The sequence below is a fragment of the Emydura macquarii genome, unplaced genomic scaffold (genome assembly GCF_026122565.2).
Source record: "Emydura macquarii macquarii isolate MOO-44397 ecotype Brisbane River unplaced genomic scaffold, CSIRO-AGI_Emac_v2 contig_3451, whole genome shotgun sequence".
Lineage (NCBI taxonomy): Eukaryota > Metazoa > Chordata > Testudines > Chelidae > Emydura > Emydura macquarii.
The window spans coordinates 2,910,864-2,931,630 of NW_027133588.1; the positions used below are offsets into that span (position 1 = coordinate 2,910,864).

The following is a 20,767-nucleotide window of genomic DNA, read 5'->3' on the forward strand; positions in this document are numbered from 1 at the left end:
TAATGCTAATATAGCTTTTCTCTAAACTTATCTTTTGTCCTTTCACAAGAATACTTTGGAACACAGAAAAAAAAGCGTAAAGTTATTTGCTTCAGAAATGTCTTGAAAATAACACTGATGAGCCTAATTTATAGCCACTTTCTCTGATTGAGAAAGAAAACTGAATATCGATCTGGAGCCCTTGCTTTCACCTGTTAAGAGCTTTTCTCATAATTGGATGCCAGTGCCCTGCCAAAACTGTAGCCTCTTCCAGAATACAATAGTATGTTTAAGTATGTGTAAACCATGCCTATTTTTCTTCTTAGCTATTGATTTTTAAATGAAGTATCAAAGAAAATCAATAGTAATCAACAAATAGAAGCCAGACTGCTATAGTGTCAAATCCCATGGCTGGATTTAATCAATTTTGTTGCCTGTCACAACAAGAAAAAGTTAGAAATATCTTAAAATGGAAAGTGAATTGTCAGACCTGTAGTTTGTCATTAGCCTAAAAAGTGACATCTGCAGATCAGAATGATATGCAGGGCATCATTATATTATGAACTGTGGTGTCTGTTTTATAGCTGAAATGTCCCCAACAGGCTAACACAACAACAATAGGATATCATAATCTGGATTTCTTTTTTAAAACAACCCTTGCACTTACTTTAAAAGAAAAAAAAAAAGTCTAAGAATTCATTAACACATTTTTTTCTTTCTTAATTGTGCTAAGAAGAAGTTATTTGAATATATTTATTAAAACAATAGTTAATTAACATTACTATGATGTAATAATGGTAACTTAAATCTTGCACAGATACACTTATTCTGTCTTTAATTATTTTGTTGCCTCAAATTCTTTCCTTCCCCTTTTGTTCTTTTGTACGATAGATTTTTTTGTCATTGGCTACAAGCCTCTCCTATATGATCACCAAATTAGAGTTCACTGTTTCACTAGATGCATATACTGAAAGTACAGTGGCTGCATTCCTATCAGGGTTTCTGATTGCTAGGGATAGCATGTTGCTGTTCATATATATTGCATTATTCATATTGCTGATTTACTGCACTCGTTGAGTCCAATCTTACATTCCGTACTCAAATAAAAGTTCCAGTGAGAAATGTGTCAGCGTAAGGAATACAGGATCAAGCCAGTTGTTTGTTATTGGCATCAATAACTGAAATATTCTGTCAGTACACCTTGAATTCTAATGTGTCATGAGTCAGCATATTTCAAAAACATTAATTAAAATTACACCACTAATATTCATGTGGTGTGATTTTACAGATTTAATTTAATAGGCTATTGAAATGTGCACTGAATGCTTCAAAATCTTTTAAAAAAAATTAGAAAAACATGAAATGCAAGATAATTAACACTTATACTTTTAGTTTCAAGGCATGGCCAAATAATTTTCTGTTATTTTAGGTCATTAACCTTGAAAAGAAAAGATAATTGTGAGTTAGTATTGAACATTTAAACATAGCTATAAGAGGCTCAGCAAAAATATAATGTATGGTTCAGTCCAGAACAAAGATTGTTCCATAAAATTTAAAGCAAAAACAAAATCTTAGTAAAAGACTTTGTATATACTCCATTTGGTAAATTAATTTTAACTGTGCAGATATTGCTTTACATTTAAGCTTACCAGTTGACACCTTAATAAGTCACTGTAGTATTGGTAAACACTGTCTGGATACTCTTATGAAATCTCATTATTGGTATGGAAGAGAAGGGTTTCCCATATTCAGAACACCGAAGAGGGCTTTATTAGACTAGATGGTTAAAGCAGATGAAGCAAGAACCTTAGTGTTATGAAATACTATATGAAATGAGTTATGTGATGTCTACCACATTTCTGTCAAACAGTAATCCGAATTCTAAGACCACCAAACAGTTGAGAGTCACTATACAAACCCAATTCAGAACTTAGTTGGACTGTAGATTTAAGAGCCTTATTAACTAATTTTTGGGGGTTGGGTGGAAAGTGAGGAGCATAAAGCAGAAATAATAATTCATTTAGCATTTCCCTGTAAGTCTTAAAGTAAGTTATCTATAGACCTTATTTCAGCATGTATTTACCACTGTTGTGCACCGTTTCATTAGGGAGTGATATGGTCCTAGGGAAACCCCCCTTAGGTTTGAAACTCAGCAATTATTAATGTATTTCAGTTTTTAGGAAATTGTAAGATTTTGAATTTGAGTTGAAGCTAGTAACTGCACTAAAATAGGTTCCTGTTTCTTTCTTGAGATGCTAGATTTTAAATCAGAATATGAAAGCAGCCAAGAGCAAAGGTGAATGAAAGGACAAATTGTGATCATTGGGTTATAGTTCAGGGTAAAAGTTTTGTTGGTCTATTAATAATATTTATAACCCTAAGCCATTAAACTGGTGCTGTAGTAATAGCTGATGTATATCTAGGCAAATTATCCCATTTTAACATGTATGTGGATGCTATCAAAAATACTTCAGTGTCTGCATGTCAGATTGATGATCAATGAGAACTAAATAATAAACTCAGACAATAGAAGAAACTAATGAAAGAATATGTTTTGTGATTTCTCATTTACAGTTTATTTTAAACCTTCCTTTCACAAAAATTGTGATACATATTTTAGGTGAATATTCATTTTTGGTTTACTTTTCTGGGCCATACTCCAAGTTACAGTGCCTTTGTACTGGATAAGAGACAGGAAACAAAAAGTAAGAATAAATTGTCAGTTTTCATCATGGAAAAAGGTTAATAGTGCAGTACCTCAAGGTTTCTTACTAGGTCCAGTCATGTTTAATATATATATTAATGATCTGGAAAGGGGAGTGAATAATGAGGTAGCAAAACTTTCCGGTGACACAAATGGTATATCTACACTGCAATAAAATAATCCACAACACTGAGTCTCAGAGCACAAGTCAATGGACTCAAGCTCACAGGGCTCAGGCTGCGGGACTAAAAATTGCAATGTAGATGCTCAGGCTGGAGCCCAGGCTCTGAGACCCTCCCCCTTGCCTAGTTTCAGAGTCCAAACCTGAACATCTACACTGCTACTTTCCACCCTGTAGTGTGAGCTCGTGGAGTCCGAGTTAGTTGACTTGGGCTCTGATATTCACTGCTGTAGGTCCTTTTTTTTTTTTTTTTGGCTATGTAGACATACCATATCCTAAGTGGTTTAGGTTAGTCAAGTCTAGGCAAGACAGTGAAGAATTTCAGCGGGACTGATGACAAATGAAGTTCACAGTAGATAAATGCGAAGTAGTGCTCATTGTAGGAAAAAATCGAACTATTCGGATATCTTAGAGAGTTCTAAATTAGCTGCGTCAACTCAAGAAACTGATCTGGGCATCACTGACAGTTCAGTGAAGACCTCTGCTCATTGTACAGCTACATTAAAAAAACAAACAAAATGTTAGGATGCAAAAGGAATGGGAATGGAGAATAATATGGAAAATATTACAATGCCATATAAATAAATTATATGCTCTCATCTGGAACTCTATGTGCTGCATTGGTGGTCACATCTCAAAAAGAATATTACATAATTGAGGGGTGCAGTTCAGAGATGGGTGATGAGAATGATTGGGGCAGGGAAAAGCTATTGTATGAAGAAAAATTGAAAAGATTGGGGTTATTTATTTTACAAAGGAAATAAATGAGAGGACATGATATAAGTATATAAAATAATGAATGGTATAGAGAAGGTAGATTGTGAGTGTCTGTTCTCCCTGTCTCATAACACAAGAACAAGGGGACATTCAATAAAATTGAAAGATAGCAATTGGATAACTGATCAAAAGGAAATACTTTTCACTCAGTATGAAATTAGACTGTGGAACTCATTACTATTGGATATCATTGAGGCCAATATTTTAGCATGATTCAAAGAAGGGTTGGACAGTCAGGGGTATCCAGAGTTATAAGAGTTAATGCTAAAAAATAGTTTTGGAAGGAATATAAAACCCAATTCTTTAGGCTTAAGGTGAAGAATGACTGTTAGCAATCAGGATGACACCTTCGTGGGGGGAAGATTATCTTATATTTGCCTACTGTGGGGTTTCAACACCTTCCTCTGAAGCAGCTTGTGATGGCCAGTGTCAGAAAAAGCCCACAGATCTCTGATCACTGGTCTGATCCAGTATGCAATTTTTATGTTCAAAATAACTCATTTCCCATTTGGGCACCTAAAGAAGTGTCCAGATTTTCTTTTTGCAAAGTCTGAATGACTTGCCGAATGTCAGAGATTGAGTCAGCAGCAAAGCTAGCAATAGAAACTTAGCAGTACTGAGCAGCAGCCTTCCCTAACCCAAACGTCACTACCCCTCCACATTAGTTTCTGCATATGGCGTCATTTTCTTTCTGAATATGAAGTCAATGTAGGTTTTTCTAATGGATCCAGAGCTGAATTTTCTATCTGCGCTGTTGAATATTTTTTTCACACTAGGACTCTGTAAGAAGTGAGAATTTAAATTTTCTGCATTATCATAGTATGAATTTGTTTCGCTAAATATATTAAATGTTAATGAATCGCTGCAGTGAATCCTCTGAGTTTGATGAACTGATGATGGTTATCACCTGTTGGCTAAGGCCAGATGGAGCCACGCTAAGCAATGGTAAAGAAGTATTGTCTCAAATTTTCCTGCACTTTGGCATGTGGCCAGTGTAAACAAGAATACTTTTAAGTTTCTAAACAGGTTTATGCTGTTGAGTCCTGCTTACATTTCCCAAAGTAAAGCAGACATTCATAGAGGGATTTATTTTAGAGTTTTACATCTCAGGAGGTACATTGCTATAGTACTGTCATTAGTGTTTCATAGAAGATTTAATTGTACCCTCAGATGTATGGACAATTCAAATGTTAATTATAACGCTTGTGATAAATTTATCTTTTGATCCATTAGACATGTCAAAATTACTAATGTTTTCATCTAGTCCAGTGATGACATTTTCAGGATAAAAATAATATTTCTCTCTCCATTGCTGTGTATTCCATTTATTATGATCTTGAAAATCAGCTTAAAATATCTTAAATACATAACAGGTGAAGTTAAAATTGTAACAATCATACCAAGTCACTGGCTGTTATTTAGGAACTAATATGGCTGATGAAAAGACAAAAATGGCTTACAAGTAAAACTGATTTTCAGAAATGTCAGTGACTTGTACATTGTCATGAAGTAGAATTAATCAAAAGTTAGAATTATCTAATTGATTTTCAAACATTGAATAATTAAAAAATAATCAATGTTGATAAATATTTTTCCCCAGGGCTAAGGAATATGAAAGTTTAATGGAAGCAAAAAATGCCACCTCTGAATCACCATACAAAGCAAAGTAAGTATTTAACTGTATATTTCAGTTGTATGTGTTTTTGTACATGTGCATCTGAAACTTTTTCATAGGGGCAGATGTGTAAACTTTCCATTCAATACTTGGTATACTGTCCTTTTGAACTACAGATCAATTACTGACACAGAAAGTCAGCACCATTACCACTTCAGTGATGAGATGTGAAATATCCTTCTCAACACAGTAAACAAAGAGGTTAGCAAAGACCAGCATTTTAGGTTCCAGTGACCCAAATGAGCCTACAGTATGGCTATGTCTACACTGCAGCACTAATTCAAATTAGCTTAATTCGAATTACAGAAAGCGATTTATAGAAAGCGCTGCAGACTGTCCACACTACAGTGTTTGTGCTGGTTTCTTGCGTCCACACTGGCCAGCCTTAATTCGAATTAGAAAGCAGTGCAATGTGGGAAGCTATCCCACAGTGCAACTAACCATAAAGTCTGTTGTGACGAGTGTCATCATCCCAGGATGGAGCGCTGCTTCTCCCACCCTTTTCCCCCACCCCCAAACAAACAGGAAAAGGATTTTCATGCTTTTTTTTACTCCCCTGAGCGCCATTGCTGTAGGCACATGGAGCCAGCTGAACTATGCTCTCATTTTGACTGTGACAAATACATCGCAGCTTATCCTGGATTACATTAGAACTGTATGCTGTTTGCCTTTTATGCTCCCCCACCACCCCCTGTATATTGCTTGCCTTTGATTTTTCCCTTCACCAAACCAACCCCCCCACCTGTATGCTGTTTGCCTTTTATGCTCCCCCTACCACCCACTGTATATTGCTTGCCTTTGATTTTGATTCTACAGGTGTCTGTAGAATGTAAAATAAATAACAACAGAGTCAGTTAGTATATTAATACAGTGATACAAATGTTTCCATTTCACTGATGGAAAGCATGATATAATATATCCACATGTAGCACTGTGAATAAACTCTTAAAGTATCAATTTCTATGATTGGCCACTGAAACAATGTAGCAAAGAATTTCCTCTCACTACTGGCAGTTAAAACGCATTCACCACACAGGGAGGGGGATGGGTGGTGAAATCTTTCAAAGGGACAAACTTTAAAGGGCTAAACTTTCAAAGGGACAAATCTTAAAGGGACGAACTGCAAAGGGCTTGCTGGGCAGTTAAAACGCATTCACCACACGGGGAGAGGGTGTGTGAAATCTTTCAAACCCTTAAAGAGACAAACTGCAAAGGGCTTGTGGTGTGTGTGGGGGGGTGATTGCAGCTTGGATTTTAAACCCATTCACCGCAGGAAATGAAGATTTAAATCTTCCCGGGGCTGCTTTGGGGGAGAGTACTGAAATGGGGCATCATGGGATACAGTCTGGAGGCCAGTTAATTCGAATTAAGTCCCATTGTGTCCACACTCACACTAATGCGAATTAACTGATGCGCTTTGGGCACTAATCCACTTGCAGAGGTGGTTTTATTAATTCAGTTTTAAAGACTCCTTAATTCGAATTAACAATGCGCAAGTGTAGACTTGGAAGTAATTAATTCGAATTAAGGGACTTTAATTCGAATTAAGCCACCAGTGTAGACCAGGCCTATGGTATAATGCCCATAAGAGAGAAAAGAATTTTTGCAGGTTTCATTTACGTCAGTTACATCATTTACGTCATTACATCATTTACGTCACAACAACTTTTGCCATTGGTAGTATATCTTGAGCCAGATCTTCATTGGCTTCACCAATGTATGCCAGTTGAGTAAGGATCTGGCCACTTTGCCTCTAGGCCTATACATTATTAACCCATTGGTAGGCAAATCTAGGAAGTTGGGGACCAGAAAATTTGTTTCAATTAAGTTAAAAATGGTATGCAAACCCAGTGAATTAACAGAAGTTTAAGAGTCAGAAGAATGATTGAGCAAATATGCACTCAGAATATGATTGTAATGCAGAAGAGACAAGTATAGAAAATAATTTAGAAATGAAATTGTTTTTACAACTACTGAAGCTTAATTGTGCAGTACCATCCATAATCTAGTCTGTCCACTGGTATTTCTGCTTAAGGTTCACCCAACCAATAATCGTTATGGCTTCTCATGAGTCCTGCACATAGATAGAGAAGATGATTCTGGCAACCTGTACCTCACAGCTCCATTCCTGTTGAAGATCTCGTTTGCTATTTGAGCAGCATTGCAGCCCCCTTTAAGGATAAGGAGGGGAGAAAATGTTTCTGCTCTGTTGGCCCAGGTTTGCCCAGGCTGTGAGACCTTCCATATAAACTGCCAATCTCAAATGTACATTACAGGGCCTTTGGAACTTTTTGGAGGTGGTGAAAAAAGTGACACAATAGATTAGGGCATGTTCTACCCCTCGAATCTGGGAGTGTTTTTCAAGGAATGAAGAAAGGTATCAAAAGGCGATTGGCTCTTAGCAAATAAGAAAGAAGATCAAAGATTGGCCTGTAGCATCTTGCTGTTTAGTTTCTAAAGACTTGCCTACATTGTGTGACAATGCACACTACAGAAGTGTGGTTGTAAAGCACATTAATATGTTGTGCATTAATTGGTCTGTGTAGAACCTGCTGGTGTGCACTAAAACAGGTTCTCAACCTTTTTCTTTCTGAGGCCCCCCAACATGCTATAAAAACTGCAGGGCCCAGTAGAGGGAGGCACCTCAGGGCTCCAGGCTCTGGGCTTCAGCCTCCATGCGGGGGGTGAAGGGCTCAGGGCTTTGGCCCTGCAGGGCTTTGGCTGCCAGGTGGGCATAGGTGTAGTTTGACTTCTATTTTGCGGGGTGGGGCTGCTCCACACGATGGAACCTGGGGAGTGAGCGCCACCTTTACCCCCGACTTACCTCAGCAGACCACCCAGCCTATCTGTGTTGGTGGGGGGAACAACCAAAAATTATAACTCGAAATGGGGGGCTCAGCTCAAAAAGTTTAAAAACTGCTCAGGGTGCAGGGAGGGGGTAGCTAGGGGCTGTGTTCAGGCAGTGGGGTGTCTCAGGGTGCAGGGAGTGGGTAGCTAGGGGCTGTGTGCAGGCAGAGGGAGGACCCCTCCTCCCTACAGTCACTGCTCCATGCGGGCTCTGCAGGCCCTAGAGCCAGGTCCCTCCACCCTAGCTGCTCTTACCAGCTGTGCAAGTAGTCAAAGGGGGCTGGGAGTTGAGGAGCAGCTGCAGCCCCAGGCAGCAGCAGGAGATGGGGGAATGCTGCAGCTGCCTGCTCCATGGTACCAGCCAGGGGACTGGCCCCAATAGGGAGGGAGAGGAGGATGTTGGGAGCATGCGTAGAGCTAACCAGAGCAGGACAGTCCTGGGTGCAAGGCACTGCTGTTTGGGGGGCAATGCCTCCCCTGCCTTTCCCCTAACTTGCCCCTGGGCTTGAGGCTTTTGCTCTGTGGGCCAACAGGGATCTGGACTCATGGACCCCCAGCTGAGAACAGCTGGACTAAAGGTTCCCTACTGTGCTTTAACCTAGTGCTGTTTGAAATGCATAAATAAGAAAATAGTAGTTTGGCTCATAAAGTTGTACTCTCTTAGAAGCTAAATCTTATGTTTCTTCCTTTTTGCCTTTCGAACCTTTGGTACGAGTTTCTCTGTTTCAGTTAATAGTTAAAATAGTATACCTGGTAGCCCAGAGGATGGGAGAACTGGCCACTTTATCCTGTAGATATCCTTAAAATGTTGTCACCTGTACCAGGTTTACAATGAGGACAATTGCCTAGCTTTATCTGAAAGTTGACACAAAGGACCTGTCATTCCATAACACGTCTACATTGCAGCTGGGAGGTGTGATTCCCAGCTTGGGCAGACAAGACTCGCGGTATCTCAGCTCAAGCCAGCATACCAAAAATCACAGTGTGAATGTTATGGCACAAGCGGTGGCTTGAGCTAACCACCCATGCTCAAATTCAGGGGGTCAGTCAGGCTTGGACTCGGGTGGCTGGCCCAAGCCACCATCTATGCTGCAACATCCATGTTTGTAGTGCACTAGCTTGAGCTGAGTTAGCACAAGTCTGTCTGCCCAAGCTGGGAAACTCCTCCCAGTTGAAAGCCCAGGGTTAATAGAACATCAATTAGCAGACCCTGGGTTTATCTAGTGTTTGAGCATCTACACTAATTTGTAACCCCAGGTTAGGAATTGTTGAACCTGGATCCTAGCCTGGGGCTCCAGCATCTACACTGTATTATGGGGGCCTGAGTCCAACCACCCATATCCCAGACTTCCTAGTGCCCTCCCAAAATGTCTCCTCTCTAGCATTTGTTCATGGTGCAATGTGGGAAGACTTAGCTGTCCACCAAACTTGACTATCCAGAGGACAAAGAAAGTCAGCCTGTGGGAGTGTGGAATACTTTTGGCAGACTCCCAGAGCACAAGTCCAGTGGGGCTGTGTCTATACTGCAAGAAATAGGGCTTGAACCCTGGATCCTGGCTTGACTCAGGCTCTAACCCTCCTGGCTCCAAGTCCTAGGTTAGAGCGATTCTTGTATAGACAGAAGGGAGGTTAGGCTTGTGTCTGAATTCTAATCCTTGGCTTCAATTGCAGTATAGATATACTGTTAAGGACCAAGAAATCAATCTATCTTCTTATTCCCCAAATCCATCTCCTCCTAAACAAAAGAAATGTCATTTTCTTGATATGTTTAGGACACTAAAACATTATCTTCCTAGGACCCAAGATGGAAAAGATCAGACCTTCTCTTTGTATTCTTTGAAAGTCCCAAGAAAGATCAGAAGGTATTGCAATGTCCCCTAGCGAACTGGATTCATACTTGTATTAAAGAGGCATGACTTGCTGAAGGATTTTTATGTCCCTTAAGAGTCAGGGCCCATTCAAAAGAAAGTTTAGCAACTTCATAGGCTGAATAGGAATCCGTTTAATTACTGGAGATAAGCCAGGCTTTTGATCCATACTTTCTAAAGGTACTGCTGAATAGATGTCATTGCTCCCTCATTCATGTTTGGATGACAGGTCCTGAATGGGATGGTTCTAAAACTAAGTTTATTACCTATTCATCTTGGCATTCTTTATAGATAATGGGTGTGCCAGTAGATAGAGCCCATTAGTTCTGTACCAGAGAAGTCTTGGGCACAAAAGGAAGTTTTGTTCTTATCAGTAAATTGACAGTTATTCTATAATAAATCCTGTTTGAATTGTTTGGTATATACTTTTACAGTTCTTAAAAAGAGAGAGAGGGAGAAAGAGTGTTTGCTAGGGAGAGAATTATCTGGAGCTGTGAAGGAAAGTCCCTGTTGCCAGAATCTTCTTTGCCTGTACGTGGGAGAATAAAGGTGTAGAGCACATTATATCCAGTCTGGGGAACCTGTTGTAGAAATCCATTGCATAGGTAAGGAACAAAATTACTTTTTCAAAGGTCTTAACCTAGATTGATCTTGCAAACTATACAAAATATGCTCTCGTGCTTCTAACCCACATTCAGGTGCTTAGGTCAAGCTTTCAATCAAATTCACCTTCGATTTTCCTTGCTTTCATGTATTTAAATTTATCTTATAAATTGATAATGTATGTGTTATAATTTAAGTATGGCATTCAGATATTTAAATGCAGTGTTTGGGAAATGTGCTTACAGTTTTGCACCCCTGCACCTCTGAAACCTCTTGGTCTCTTTGAGTGAACCTCCACTCAGGTCTCAGGCCTCAAGTCGTCAGATTCTCCCACCCTACTGGCTGCAGTACCCAGGAGCTAACTGCACTTCAACATGCATGAGTTATGTCCAGTAGCTGCAGTTCTGTTCCCTCTGAGCACTGACAGTGATATCCAGTAACCAGACATCTTTCTTAAAGGAGAGTATTATATACTTAGAATTCTTTTCTCACCTCCCTAAAAATAGTAATATTTCTAGATGGTGAACTAAGATGTTCACCTTGTTCTCCAGCCTTCTTAAAATTAAATTTAAATTAATCTTGTAAAATTGAGAATATATTTGTTGTAATAGTTTGAGTCTTTTAACCTCTCTTGGAAGTGAAAGCTCCACGTTTGGGTTGTGGAGTTAAAAGCTATTTGTCTAGCCTTCAAGATTCTCTCCTTTTGATCAAAACTAAAGACTTTATCTGCCAAAAAGCATAAATGCCTTACTTAGGTCTCAGTCTAGCATTTAATATTATGTAAAGAGTATGTCCAGACTAGGCTTCTTTATTACCAAGCATACCTATTGTCACTAGTTCTTTTTCAAAGTCAAACAAGACTCAGTGTCATTGACAAAAACTCCCTTTTCTTGGACTAGAGTCAGAAGTTCCTAGGTGTATTCCCTCTGATTCAGCTGGTTCAAGAGATCTGTCTGCAGGTCAGTCAAGTTGCAGCCAAGATGTTGTCATAACCATAATAGACTTGGCAATTTGGTTCAAACATCCTTCTGATGTTTGCTCGATCTTTGCCTGCAAGGTGGGCTAACAACCTGATCTTGAATCATCTCAGGTTGACATCCTGATTTCTAGATTGCTGATATGCTTGATGACAATATTTTTTGGATAATGAGGATAATCAATGGGACACAGTAATACCAGGGTACAAAATATATCAGAAGGACAGAGTAGGTCAGATTAGTGGGGGAGTGGCACTATATGTTAAAGAAAGCATAGAGTCAAATGAAGTAAAAATTGTAAATGAACCAAACTACCATAGAATCTCTATGGATAGTCATTCTATCCTTGAATAATAAGAATATAGCAGTAGGGATGACTACTTGACCAGGATGGTGATAGTGACTGTGAAATGCTCCGGGAGATTGGAGAGTCTATAAAAATAAAAAACTCAGTAATGATGGTGGATTTCAACTATCTCCATATTGACTGGGTACATGTCATCTCAGGACGAGCTGCAGAGAAGAAGTTTCTGGACACCTTAAGTGACTGCTACTTGGAGCAGCTAATCCTGGAACCCACAAGAGGAGAGGCAAACCTTGATTTAGTCCTAAGTGGAGCACAGGATATGTTCCAAGAGGTGAATGTAGCTGAACCACTTGGTAATAGTAACCATAACATAATAAAATTTAATATCCGGGGGGGAGGGACACCAAAGCAGCCCACTATGGTAGCATTTAATTTCAGAAAGGGAACTACACAAAAATGAGGAAGTTAGTTAAACAGAAATATAAAGGTACAGTACCAAAAGTGAAATCCCTGCAAGCTGCAGGGAAACTTTTTAAAGACACCATAATAGATGCTCAGTTTAATTGTATACCCCAAATTAAAAAACATAGTAAGAGGACCAAAAAAGCACAACTGCGGCTAAACAATAAAGTAAAAGAAGCAGTTAGAGGCAAAAAGGCATCCTTTTAAAAGTGGAAGTTAAATCCTATTGAGGAAAATAGAAAGAAGCATAAACTCTAGCAAATGAAGTATAAAATATTATTAGGAAGGCCAAAAAAGAATTTGAAGAACAGCTAGCCAGAGACTCAAAAAGTAACAACAAAATTTTAAGTACATCAGAAGCAGGCTTCCTCCTTCACAACCAGTGGGGCCACTGGACGATCAAGATGCTAAAGGAGCACTCAAGGAAGATAAGGCCATTGAGGAGAAACTAAATTAATTCTTTGCGTCTGTCTTCAAGGCTGAGGATGTGTGGGAGATTCCCAAACCTGAGCCATTCTTTTTAGGCTCTTAATCAAAGTAAGCTGTCATGGGATAAGAGGAAAGGTCCTCTCTTGGATCAGTAACTGGTTGAAAGAGATGAAACAAAGAATAGGAATTACAGTCAGTTTTCATAATAGAGAGAGGTAAATATTGATGTTCCCCAAGGGTCTGTACTGGAACCAGTGTTGTTCAACATATTCATAAATGATCTGGAAAAAGGGTTAAACAGTGAGGTGGCAAAATTTGCAGATGATACAAAACTACTCAAGATAGTTAAGTCCAAAACAGACTGCACAGAGTTACAAAGGAATCTCACAAAACCAGGTGACTTGGCAACAAAATGGCAGATGAAATTCAATGTTGATAAATGCAAAATTGGATAATGCTCATTGGAAAACATAATCCCAACTATACATATAAAATGATGATGTCTAAATTAGCTGTTACCACTCAAGAAAGAGACCTTGGAGTCATTGTGGCTAGTTCTCTGAAAATATCCACTCAATGTGCAGCAGCAGTCAAAAAAGCTAACAGAATGTTGGGAATCATTAGGAAAGGGGTAGATAATAAGACAGAAAATACTATATTGCCTCTTAGTAAATCCATGGTACTCCCACATCTTGAATACTGCATGCAGATCTGGTCGTCCCATCTCATAAAGATATATTGGAATTGGAAAAGATACAGAAAAGGGCAACAAAAATGATTAGAGGTATGGAAAAGCTTCCATATAAGGAGAGACTAATAAAACTGGGACTTTTCAGCTTGGAAAAGAGACGACTAAGGGGGATATGATACAGGTCTGTAAAATCATGACTGGTGTGGAAAAAGTAAATAAGGAAGTGTTGTTTACTCCTCCTCATAACACAAGAACTAGGGGTCACCAAATGAAATTAATAGGTAGCAGGTTTAAAACGAACAAAAGGAAGTATTTCTTCTCTTTGCCAGAAGATGTTTTAAAGGCCAAGGCTATAACAGGGTTCAAAAAAGAACTAGATAAGTTCATGGAGGATAGGGTCCTATTAGCGAGATGGGCAAGGATTGCTGTTTGCCAGAAGCTGGGAATGGATGACGGGATGGATCACTTGATGATTACCTGTTCTGTTCATTCCGTCTGAAGCACTTGGCATTGGCCACTGTTGGAAAACAGGATACTGGGCTAGATGGACCATTGTTCTGACCCCGTTTGGCCATTCTTATGTTCTCAAGTCTACTTTTTTTTTGTTAATTGAAAAGCAGAAGTCTTTGACTAAACAAATCCCTCTTGCTTTTGACGTTTCAAACACTCAGAACTCTTCCAGTCTTCTGGGGTTGCGATTTCAGTTTCCACACTCACATGCATAGGACACCAGGCAATTATTAACTTGCATATGTCAAAAAGTAATTAAACTAATCTGAAGGCAGCATCCATTGAACGTCATCTGTCTTTTTTACAGAATTTTCAAAATGTTGCTTGAAGCTTTAGATGTATTTTTTTAAAATGTCCCTTATTGAGATCTGATGTGAAAAAGTATAATTGTTCTCACTTCTGATACTGTCTTGACCTGTAGAGATAATGCTTCTCCTTCGAGTGCTTGCCCACGTCCATTCCAATATCGGTGAGTGCACGCCACCGTGCACGGGTTCCCGGAACTTTCTTCCCCTTAGCAGACCCATAGGGTCGGCTCTGGTGCCCCCTAGAGTGTCGCGAGCATGCCACAGTATATGAGGCACCGCCGACCCTACGGCCCCTCAGTTCCTTCTTTCCGCCCGTGACGGTTGCTGGAACGTCTTTCACAAGTACCATTCCCCTTGTTGAACTTTGTTGTTGTTGCATAGTTAGTTAAGTGTTAAGTACTGTTAAGTAGAGTAGTTTAGTAATAGAATAGAAGCCCTCAAGGGCTTAGGGTGGCTGGGCCATGCCCGGGTCACCTGGCTTTAAGCCTTGAGCCTCCTGCGGCAAGGTTTTTCCGTGTAGTGACCCTTACGATTGCTGCCTCAAGTGCCTGGGAGAGCAGCACCAGAGGGAGAAATGTAAAATTTGCAGAGCTTTCAAGCCAAGGACCCAGAAAGACCAGGACATTAGGCTGAAAGCCATCCTGATGGGAGCAGTGCTCCATCCGGCCTCCGAGCCACCTCGATCCACCTCGGTGCTGAGCGTCTCCTCGGTGCAAAGCGCACCACCGGCACCGGAGTCTACTCAGTGCAGAGAGGCATCTCCGGTGCCAAAGAAAAAGAAGCGGCAGCGCACGGAGCGCACACATTCCCCTGCGCCACCGGTACAGGCGGGGTCGAGTGCGGAGGTGCACCAGCCATGGCCTGTAGAGCTTGCTGCGGTGCCTGCATTTCCAAGCAGGGAGCCTCCCCCGACACCTGGTGAGTGCCCCTGCAGGTGCTATCGACACCGGAGGTTTGTCAGGCAGCAAGAGCCCTCATGGCCTTGCCCACGCCTCTGCTCCGCTTCCAGCAACCGTCACGGGCAGAAAGAAGGAACTGAGGGGCCGTAGGGTCGGCGGTGCCTCATATACTGTGGCATGCATGCGACACTCTAGGGGGCACCAGAGCCGACTCTATGGGGTCTGCTAAGGGGAAGAAAGTTCCCGGAACCCGTGCATGGTGGCGTGCATTCACCTATATTGGAATGGACGTGAGCAACACAACTTGAAGAACAGCCGTGACTGGTAAGTAACCCTGTTTTGTTTTTGCAGTCCTTGTTAACCTAGAATACCTCAGCCCAGGGTTGTACTGTTTGCTGATTCCCCACAAGTGGGAATATGTATAGGCACTTTAAAGAAGTGAGTCTGCTTACCAGTAATTCTTGTTCTTTGAGAGTGTTGCCTCTGCATAGTCACTTTCCCCACTTCCTTGGAGTATAAAGTAAAGAATTCTGAAATTAGGGTAGGAATTGGGATCATGTCAACTTTTATAGCTTCTGAAACCTCTGTGGAGGGGGAGGAATGAGTGGTCCTAACGGACACAGCTTGTTAGAAAAATTCTGTGGCTCAATGCCAGGGGCACCATATCCCACAACTGTAAATATGCAGAAATGATGCACTTGAAGAACAAATTACTGGAAAGTAACCTCTCTGTCTAAGCTACCTAAGTAATGGATGCAAAATTGTATCCTTAATTACTTATTTGTGCCCACAAGAATGGAGTCCAGTGCCTGAAAACTTTTTTAAATCCACCACTGTGCCATTGATAATTGGAAAAACAAATGCCACAGTACATGCAGAATCATCTACAAAGTTCTGTTCTTCACTACTACAGAGCCAGTCAAATCAGTGAAGGGACAACAAATTAACAAACATTATTCCCAGAGCTATGTGGACATTGTTGGCAAAGTTGGTGCATAACTAACTATTGAGGAAGTAAAGCACATTGAAAAGAGCAAGAGCTGTGCTAATTTCACCTCCATTGCAAACACAGCGAAACCCTGTTTGCCAAATGGAAAAGGATAGAATTGCAGAAGGAAACAGTTTACAGTTATATATTATTTTCATTCAAGAAAGTTGTAGTGCAGATAAAAAGGCTACAGATCAAAGGGCTTTGGAGATGGGTTGACCATGGGTACACAAAATAAACCACAATTCTTCCAAAACCCTTTCATAATTTCTTTCACTATAACAAATTCACATGTAATGATATAATATAAATGAAAGAGTCACACTATTAATATTTGGTATGGTGAGTCATTTATAAATACATATGATCTAAGCATGTCAAATAGCAACCAGAAAAGACAGCCAGCTCAGACTTTTGGGTACTTTTTGTCAGCAGAATTATCTATCAGCTGCTAGAGATGCCGCTTCTGCTTAGCTCATCTCTACTTGCATTGTCTTTTCCCCCTTGTTTGTGCTCTGAGTTTCTGATATCAGCTACCTTGTACTGCTAATAATAATCAACAGATTGTCCCCATTTTCCATGTGATTTTATCAGTGATGGCCATCACTAGGCTTGTACATCACCATCAGATGGCACATCATATCCTCCCTCGGGTGGAGGGTACTGCTGTTGACTTCCATTTCTTAATCAGCAGTGACTATTAGGACAGATTAATACTCTTGGATTTGTGCTTCCTGTGTGTGGCTGCCAGGAAAGTCATAGTAAAACCTGATGGTCAGCCAATAGCAGGATGGCTGTGTGCCTGTCGCTGCCTGAAACACTGGTAAACCTAGTACCTTCAGTCACCTGGCTCAACTGCACCACAACAGAAACTCAACAGTCCCCTAATTTTTCACCTGAAAATTTCCTTTTATTTTTTATTTGAACCAAATATAATGATATTTTGCTTCATTGGACTTGCCAGCCTCAGCCCCTCACTAGCTCCTGTGGCTTCACTTCTTTTAATCTGATTTTTCTCTTGTTTTACCTGTTTTCTTGTTTATCTTCTTTATTTTTATATCTCTTGTGTCTGAAGAATTTATAAACTCTGCAGGAATCCTATTCCTGGTGGCTCATTCTACTCCTGGTGGAGTACAGAATCTCCGTTGGGAAGCCGACAAAGTTTTTATAAATTCTTGAATGTAACAAAGTTTTCAAAGGCTCAGCTAGTCATAGTAAGTATTTCCAAAAAATACTCCTAATACACTAGTCCTCACTGAGGAGAACTGAGTAAAACATATCTAGTGTTCACTAGATTAACAATTTTTAGGATATAATGCCTGTAAAATTAGAAGATGTGGCTAAGTATTATGGGGTTTTCTGAATACTGATGAGTAGCGTATTATACAAATAGGTATTATGTAGACACAGAGCATATTTTTGGTATTTAACAATAAATAAATAATAGAAGTGCCAGATTACTATATAATAAAATGTGTTCATTATATTAAATCAGTTCTGTATTACAGCACTGACACTAGTGACAATAATCCGTAAGCGCTCAGAGCTTAATGAGATTGTCTCACAGTTGGAAATGTAGGGGGCAGAAGACAGATATTCGGTCCAGTATATTTAACTGTTATTATGTTCCAAACTAAAACAGGTGTTGCCAAAGTCCTGTAAGAAAAATCTCTAGGGCTGAATCCTATTGTCATGCCCTGCTTGCTGCCAGACCAGTCTCCAGTGCAAGTTAGTGCACCCTGATAGTACTCTACTGTGATCCCCCAGGGCGTGGCTATGCTTAAATTGCAACATTATGCAGCTGCAGTACATTGTCAGATTGCTTTCTAAAAAACATTAGATTAGATGGGTTGTTTTGTTAGATTATTTTCTAAATGAATATCTGAAAAATATAAGACTAGATGGTATCCTGACCCTGAATGGATGGACAGGAGTAGGTGGTGAAAAGAGCTTATGCCCCCCCCCCACAGAGGCTGAGCATAATCATGGTCCTTGCACTCATTTGAGTGTAGGGGTCATGTGAGGCTGGAATTGCAAGCCAACTCAAAGTAGAAGGGAAGGGATGAGAAGAAGGAGCAGCAGAGCCAACTTGCCACAAAGTGGCACATACACTACACCCTTTTAAGGGGGGAACAATGGATGTGCTCCCTTGTATGCCAGGAATCTCAGTTCCTTTTGGAGTTCCTGCAGGTTTGTGTGATTTTTGCATTATCCTAATGCTGGGCAGAATGCAGCCCACAGTCTAAACTTGTATACAGACCTGTAGAAAAATAGCAGTGTGGGACAGCTATTACTGAAAGATCTTCTGGAAAATTCCTTTGCAATATTCACACACTATCTAGTAATCAAGGTAGTGCTTAAATCCAGCTTCATCAGAAAGTCACCTTTCAGCATAGTAGCTTGAAAGCAGTTAATATTTCAAAAATAAAATATCTTTCTACCCAGCATCAGGACTTGAGTATTTGCCAGTAGCTCTGAGGTCAAGGCAATAGCGGTAGGAACTCCAGACTGAACACACATTGTGAAAGAGGGAATAGAAGACTGCCTCTGAGTCAACCAATAGCTCAGTTCAAAGTTTACATCATATACTGTGCCAGGAAATTAAGCAAATCTTTAACAGAACTGAAGACAAATAATCTAGGAAAGGTAACTTTATATCCCTCAGTAAAAGAGTGAATGAGGAGGCAAGCACAAAAGCCTGGATCAGTGTGGTTCTGTAGTGTAAACAGACATTTTTAACAAAGAAAAAGTTAAAAGGAAAGATTATACTGCTATTAAGCGAAGCACAGGGCCCTGTGTTACCTAGTACAATAGCTGAAAAAACAAGCTCGAAGAAAGGAACGGAGCAACAGTAGGTCTAGGGTGGAATATTATCATATTAATGAGAAATTTTAAAAAAATTAGACCTTTATCCTTTCAGCCAGAACACAGAGTTATGCACTGGGAGCTAATATTAACTGTGTTACTGTACCTGGCTGACAAAAAGTGAATTCTTGCCAGTATTAAGAGTCTAAAATCTATCCAACGCAAACTCGGAGCAAATCTGCGGAAGGACTGAGACATGGCCTATCATGGAGTGAAGGGAGTCAAAAACTGGGAATGCTAGTATTGAAAAGGAATGTATGACAGATTCTTAATTAACTTTAATGTCTGTAATAATACATGAGCTGGAAAAAAATTCTCTCATAAAACAAACATCAATATTTTCTGTTTATACTAAAAGAAGGTTTTAAGCAATCTAATTAGGATGGAATTATATTAATAAGCAAAGAAACTTTTCTCATTAGGCTGGGGAAGCTAAAGATGAACAATACATGCTTTCTTTTTAAATCTCAAAGGCTGTTTAAGATCTTGCATCAACAGACTATGTGTAGACTTTAAAATTACAAATACATCTATATTAGAGCAAAGTAATTGAAAATAATTTCCTGTTATATGTACCTGCTAAGATCTCAGAACTGTGTTTTCCTTTCAACTGTTAGTGTTACTAAAGCAGTTGAAGGAATGCAGTTCCCTGCATTCTTGTAAGTGTTAGTGATGTCATCAGGTGTTGCAAAAGAAAGACAGGACCCTAAATTTAGGGTCTTGGCAGGTAAAAAGCTTTTCATGTCACCTTTATGATTAAGCTACAGTAGTGTTGCAAGGACCATTAGTTTCCTGCTGCAGGTCACAGATGGTTTTAGTAGCTACAGTTAGTTTGCGTTTTGCAGTTTTGCACAACTTTTTGCATTGGCTAAGCACTGGATCAAATGTTTTCTAAACAGCACATTAAGTAGCTGGATGATATTAATATTAATCAGCAGCCTGGGCCTACCCTGCTTTGGCAGGCATGAAATTTGCACTTCTGTGGATTCCAGAGTACTGACTTTAAAGTGGTGGTTTTTGTTTTGTTTTGTTTTGTTTTTGTGTGGGATTGTCAGAAGGCTCAAAGCAGTTCTTTGCTAGTTTAGAAGATGGCCGATAGAGATTTCTAGTATATATGATGAGCAAATTTTGTCCCCCTAAATCTGAGGGAAATGGTCCCAAAATACTACCTATTCCTTAGAGGCTCTGCCCTGACAACTAATTCCTGCAGCCAATGAGACCTTTCCAAGCAAATGATCATTATTATTGCAGGAGGGTGAATACTCCCTGTTGATTTGTTCACTCCTTGGCTTCACACAGGTGTCTGTTGCTTCATTGGTCAACAGTGGTTCTTTTTTGGTGAATTGTTGAAGGTGAACAGATTCCTGGGGCTCCTAAGGTGTTAATTTTTATACTGTGGATCAGTTTGGATGTAATAATTTAATCCAGTAAACTAGTCTATTAAAATTACATTAGATGGATACCTATTCTCTTAGAGCTTGTCTACACTCACACTTATGATGAAAAAACTTTTGTTGCTCAAGGGTGTGAAAAAATACCCTGCTGAGCAACATAAATTTTGCTGGCATAAGCACAAGTGTAGACAGCACTTCATCGCTACCGCTGCTCGTTTAGGTGGTTTTATTATGTCACAGCTACATTCGTGCTTATGCTGGCAAAAGGTGTGGTGTTTGGTGGGGTGTTTTTTTCACCAAGTG

At 39.9% G+C, this 20,767-nt stretch overlaps 1 protein-coding gene across 1 annotated transcript in view; it reads left to right on the plus strand.

Annotated features, from left to right (window-relative positions):
* Positions 1-20,767, plus strand: part of SCAPER (S-phase cyclin A associated protein in the ER) — a 322,376-nt gene that overhangs the window by 147,704 nt on the left and 153,905 nt on the right. The window contains exon 22 of the mRNA XM_067534777.1: positions 5,242-5,307. Coding sequence (XP_067390878.1) covers positions 5,242-5,307 — 66 coding nt within the window. The remainder of the gene's footprint in view (positions 1-5,241; positions 5,308-20,767) is intronic.